Source organism: Nestor notabilis, unplaced genomic scaffold, assembly GCF_000696875.1.
Source record: "Nestor notabilis isolate BGI_N333 unplaced genomic scaffold, ASM69687v1 scaffold14287, whole genome shotgun sequence".
Taxonomy (NCBI): Eukaryota; Metazoa; Chordata; class Aves; order Psittaciformes; family Psittacidae; genus Nestor; species Nestor notabilis.
The window spans coordinates 388-6,307 of NW_009936153.1; the positions used below are offsets into that span (position 1 = coordinate 388).

General features: G+C 53.9%; 1 protein-coding gene across 1 annotated transcript in view; it reads left to right on the forward strand.

Annotated features, from left to right (window-relative positions):
* Nucleotides 1-989: 989 nt before the first annotated feature.
* Nucleotides 990-5,920, forward strand: part of LOC104408551 (probable lipid phosphate phosphatase PPAPDC3) — a 7,279-nt gene continuing 2,348 nt past the window's right edge. The window contains exon 1 of the mRNA XM_010018199.1: nucleotides 990-1,017. Within this exon, the coding sequence (XP_010016501.1) occupies nucleotides 1,014-1,017 (4 nt within the window). The 5' untranslated portion in view covers nucleotides 990-1,013. The remainder of the gene's footprint in view (nucleotides 1,018-5,920) is intronic.

Consider the following 5,920-nt stretch of genomic DNA (forward strand, 5'->3'; position numbering starts at 1 on the left):
AGACAGGGCAGATGATGCTTCGGCAGGGAAAGGGAGCTGGTGTCCTGAGTGAGCCATCCCTCCTTGTAAAACCTGGCCCACAGAGGAGGTCCAGCCCCTGCCCAGTACCCACTGAGACCTCAGCAAGTTTGCAGCACATCTGCCCATCTTAAATGTCAGGTAACCCAATGCAACTGACCCACAACCAGGCAGAGGGAACGACACAGATGCCAATCTCTGCACCCAGCATCTAGACACAGGTCCAGCCTGGCATTAAATATTCCTCCTCATCACATCAAGCTGCTAATCTGCCTTTTGTTGTCCTGCCCAAATACAGCAGTTACAAAGTCCCTGGTCCTTTGGTGGGTGCCGTTCTTGCCCTTCATCCCTTCAAGGCTGATGAGCTCGGGCATCTCTGAACAGCAAGTGATGCCCAGCTCTCCTGGCTTCTCTGCCCCCCTTCCCTCTCCTTCCCTGCCTGCTTCCTCTACAGCAAATGTTCACTGCAGGGCAGGCTTGTGAGTCTGCAGTGTCCCTTCAGATGAAGGACAGTCAGTGACAGGCTGGGACCCATCTGTCTGTGGATGGAGCCGGCATGGGGCTATTCCTAGGGACATGCATAGGGTCTTTATCAGCCCCACGGTCTGATCAGCCCCTCGGTACCAGGCAGCATAAAGGGGCTCAGCTCCTGGCTGGCTGCTTGGTGCTGAGGATGCTGCAAGCCCTGCAGCCATCAGCGTTGCAGCCCTTGGGGAAGCTGCAGCGAGCTGAAATCCAACCCTCACACAGAGTGAGCAGGCAAAATGTTCCACAGCCTGAATGCAGAGTGAGAGAGAAAGAAGTGCGAGGGTTGTTGAATGGGAAGAGGGGGAATAAACATGGGAAATGAGTCATCCTTGTGTCTGTCACTCCGGGAACAGCTTCCCATTGCCCCTGCCTGGAGCAAAAAGGGGACTGTAGCTGTTTCACTCAGGCAGAGCCAGCACTGCTGGAGGAGCTGAGCCAGGCTCTGGCCCAAAGGGAGATCCCGGGAAATGGGTGAGTGTGTTTGCCTCTAATGCGACCTGACGGGAGCAGTGGCTGGGAAGAGGAAGGTGGAGGAGTGTTGGGCAGTGAGGTGAGTCTCTGGGATGAGCACGGGCGGGGAGAGCCCACTGGGTATCCTGCTATGGGACTGGTGCAGGATGGGAGAGGGGAATCGGATGAACTGTCTCTTTTCCTTTCCCTTGGAAGAAATCTCCATGTTCTCACCTGGAGCACAGTTCACTCTCTGTTTCTGACTAGGCAGGGATGCTGGAGACATACCTGACCTGGGTCTAACGCACTGTGAGGTGTGATGGCTGGAGGCCCTCTGAGCCCCGCAGAATCAGCCCCAATTGGGTTTTTGGCCCATTTGCCTTGCTGAAGGCAGCAGGGTGTAAATAGAGGCCTAAGCAGCACTGAGTCCAAGCGAGGAGCCCAGCTCCTGTGGTCTGCATCATGCTGGTGGTCACCAGCCCAAGGCAGTTTCCTTCCCCCGCTGGTGCTGTGGTGCTTGTGTGTGTTGCAGCGTGTGGTCCTGGGATGTGCTGATGTTTCCTACACTGCTGCCATAGCATTCAGGGACATCGGGAGCAGTCAGAGCCCTTCTGGGATGCAGCTGAGCCGTCCTGGGGGCTGCTCAGCTCAAGTTTCTCACCAGCACCAGCCCTTTTCACTGCACTCACCGTCTCATCCCCAAGCTGTGCAGACCCCACTCAGTCACTGATGCTGAGATGCAAATTGCCCGGCTCCCAGGGGCACAGTATTTCCAAGGGGAGACTCCAGGCAGCCTGTGTTTTGCACTCAGGGCTGTTTCTAATCATCTGGGATACAGCTGCTCTATTTTTAGTTGTTGGTTGGGGTTTTTTCATTATTAATTGTACAATGCAGTTTTCCACCATTATTCTTCACCTCCCTGTGGCCACTTATCCCATGCTGCTGCTTGTTCAGCCAAAAAATAACCTCCCACCAAAATGCTACAGCATCTGATTCATAGGTTCTCCAGCGTGTCCTGCCATCTGTGCCTTTTCTCAGCTCTTACACCCAATAGTACCACATTTGGGGAAGAAAATGGAGTAGAGGAGTTCACTTCCAGAGGAGTGGATCTCTTCCAGCTCCCGCCAGCTCCACCAGAGAGGGCTTGGAAATGCTTTTGAAACCTGCATCTTGCATGAATATCAACTAGTCAAGGCTGCAAACAGCTCATTTTCCAGGTCAGGGAGCCCCGCGCCTGCGGGAGATTTGGGAAGTTCAGAAGCAGGATGAGGGGGTGTGTAAGTGAAAATAAAAGTGGGAAAAAATTACGAATTCTAATTATGGAGCAAAAAGTCCCTGTTTTCTGGGAATGGTGACATTTGTCCAGGGTTCACTCCAGAGTGAGTGGCTGATCTGGGAATCCGGGACCTTCAAAGCCAGCTGTAGTGGGGAGCACGTGCCATCTCAGTGGTGCTGGTGTAGCCTCCAGCATGGAGGGGCCGGGGTTGGAGCTCGCTGCGGACTCTGAAGCACAGGTAATGAGTTAACACCAAGTTGTCTCTGCTTTCAAACGGTACTGGGGCTCGGCAGATGGGGTGTTCAATGCCCTTGGGTGCTCCTGAGCTCATGGGTGGGTTTGCTCTTTGTTCCTGGGCATTTGCCTCCACCTTTTCCTCTCCCTACAGCTCAGAGTCCAGCTTGTGACTCTGTTTCTGATCCTGATCTCACAGGCTGGGCTCTGTCTCACCCGAGCAGCCCCATGTGCATGGAGTCATATGAATCACAGCTCCAGGAGCAGATGAAGCCAAGGGCTTTTTTGGCTTTCTCCGTTTTCCCTCTCTCCCCCCATCACTGCACCCAGGTTGTTTTTCAGCTGTGATAACATGTTTATATAAGCATCTCAACTGGAATCTTCCTCTGGCCCCAGAGATGCTGCGTGGCTCCAACCTGGGGCAGGCGATGGATGCCCCCGAGGGTGCTCACCCCATCCTCATCCTCAGCTGGAACAGAAATGACCTTATGGGACAGAAAGGACCTTAATGGTGACAGGGGACATCCAACTGCTTCAGCTTCTCGTAAATATGAGCTTTGGGGTTTGGCTTGTTTCTGCTTTGGGTTCGTCCTTGTGCCCTGCCTGCGCAGGGCTTGCCTCTCCACTCTTAATGGGCTCCTAACGTCTGGTGGCAGGAGCAAGGCAGGTAATTGTTTTCCTTTTCTTATTAATAGATATAAAACGTCTGCCCAGGGGGCTCACTTTCAGCTCATTTGCTGTGCATCTGATGCCAGATGTTGGCTATTTACAATACCAAGGTGATCTCTGATGCTAAAATTGTCGCAGGCAGACAGGACTTGCTCTTTGGGTTTGTGCTTTAAGGAAGTTTTAGATGTTAATAGAGCTTTTTGTGATGGTTTGGCAGTGGAAATCTGGAGGATTGTTTCCCTTTGACAGCAGGTCAAAGGAGAAATTCTGGGTCTGTTTCAAAAGAATGTGGAAAAAGTGATGGGGAAGAGCTAATCCTTCTTTCACTCTTTTGAATCCAGCGCTACCTGGATTTTACATCCCACACTGCCTCTCTTTTAAACCCAGTGCTCTATGGATCTGGGGGAAGATTTCTTGCTCCTCTCCTCTCACCTCGGTCAGGTGGCACCCTGCCATCCCTGCCGTGCTCCGACAGCCCCGTCTGCCTGTCTCCAGAGAGCAGCATTACGCAAGTGCAGGCTGGTAAATCAGCTGCAGGCTCCCTTCTGCAGTCCCTCCCCGGGCTGTATTTCCTCCAGCCTTCGGTCGGGTCAGCCTGAAGGATTTGCACATCTCTTCCCCACGTTCGGGACAGGGGAAGGGCAGACCGAAGGTGATGGTGCTGCTTTGCAGGTGGCTGCGCTGGGAGCTGCAAGATTAAGGGGCTTCGGATGCAAGTAGTAGCCAGCAGGCACCAGAGATACCCACCTGCAGCTGGACCCACCAAGGATGCCCATAGAAAGTTAACCCCTTAAGTGCATAATAGATGAGGAGGGAGGATTTGGTTTGCATTAAAGGGGCAAGTGAGCTGAAGTCCAAGCGGGTATGTAGGTCAAGGAATTGCAAGGGAATAGGCCCCACTGGCTGTGTGCTGATTCACCCTGGCAGCGCCTGGCTGCCCGCAGCAGTGGGCAGGGGCACAGAGGTTCTGCTGAGCCCCAGAGCTGGGTGAGGGCACTGGGACCCCCCCCATACCTTGGGTGCTGGGGGCAGGAACTGGATGGAGGAGCAGAAAGGTCAAGGGGCAGTGACAGGGAAAGCACCAGATGGAGGGATCTTGGGTTTTTTTAATTTCAACCGCAAATTAACCCCCAGTTTTAATGCTGTCATGCCTTCAGATCTCGAAATGTGAGGAAAGGAGGCTTTCTGCTTCCTGTGCATCATTTGATGAAAATCAAACCTAGCAGTACCGAAGGCCCATTTTATTCATCTTCTGAATGGAAAGATTATTAGAAGAGCTCTTTGGCGTGTTCTCCATGCCCTGAACACCTCCATGCACACATGCCTACATCCCTTGGGTTACCCTGACATCCCCTTTGACCATAACAAAATCTTGTAAGTGCAAAATACTGATGGATAGTGGCAAACACCAGATCACTAAAGCCCAGTATGTTTGTGCTACTGATCTACGGGCAGATTTGGTGTGGAATGGCCTATAGCGGGTGTATAGTATGCCATGGAGGAGACACTGGGGATGCTTTAGGTGCTTCCTGAGTCCTGGCTGGGCTCCTCAGCAATGCAATAAGCTGCTGACTTCAGCAGGCGCCGCTTCTTCTGTTGGCAGCGCTGGTGCATCATCTTTTCTGACATGGATGTGTGTGTCTGGGCTCCTGAGTTTGCATCCCAGAGCGTCAGATCTCACCCAGTTCTTGTCCAGGTGAGATGGGACCAACGAGCAATGCATCCGGGGAGCTCAGAAAATCACCTCCTGAAGCACTTTGCTGAACTGGGGCTGTGGAAGGGTCACCTTGGTGGGGTGAGGAGCTCAGCTGGGGGTGATTTAGGAAGCCCAGCATGAGCAGAGCCGTGCAGCGGCCCGATGGCAGCAAGGCTGATGGTTAGCTCCAGTGAGCTGTGCTGACAGCACTCAGCTTTAACAGGAAACCCCCAGGAGTGGCTGCTTCAGCCTGGGTTTGAAATTCCTCCCTCCCATTCCCCCCACATCCAGCCCTTTAAAAACATATCAGCAAACCTCCAAATGCAGGGACCCGCTCTGTGCCAGGGTCCCCTGCTGCAGGCTGCAGACCTCCCCCTGCTCTCTGCCCATTGCATCAGGCAGGCTCTGTGTCCTGGCTGTCCTCGTCCTCCTAAGCCCATCACTACTGCTACAGGGCTGGTCTTGTGACCAGCATCTTTGCACCCCCCTTACACATGCAGCTTCGCCACCTCATTTCAGATGCCGCCTATAAACTTTTCCTTCGTGTCCACTCCCTGCTTCTCACTGTGTTTAACGTGGAGTCCCACTGTGGCCTGTGCTGCCATTGGCACTATCGAGGAGCTGCTAACCAGACCTTTTCCCCTTCTCCATCTCCCCTCCACAGCTCTGAGAGCCCAGGAGTGGCTCGGGCAGGACCTGGTGGACAGGAGGTCCAAGGAGTTCCTGCTGTCCCCCTTCCCCATGCAAGATACCCTGTGGATGAGGAAGAGAAACAGCTCTTCCTTAAGGAGCGAGTTTGGCCAGGATAAACCCCAGCTCCACCCCAAAGCAGCGCTGGGGGCTGGCTGTGCAGGGGTGGCACGCTGCAGGAGGCAGGCGAGCAGAGCTGCCGTGACAGCTCCTGCCAGCTGAGGAGCTGCCTGACTCTAATGTGCCATTCTCATTTCCCATCCCCTGCCACCGCCGCACTCCCATCCATCCTCCTGAAACCTTGTCAGCTCGCAAGGAACAGTCTTTATCAGGGGAAAGGAAGCAGGCGACTGGCCCCT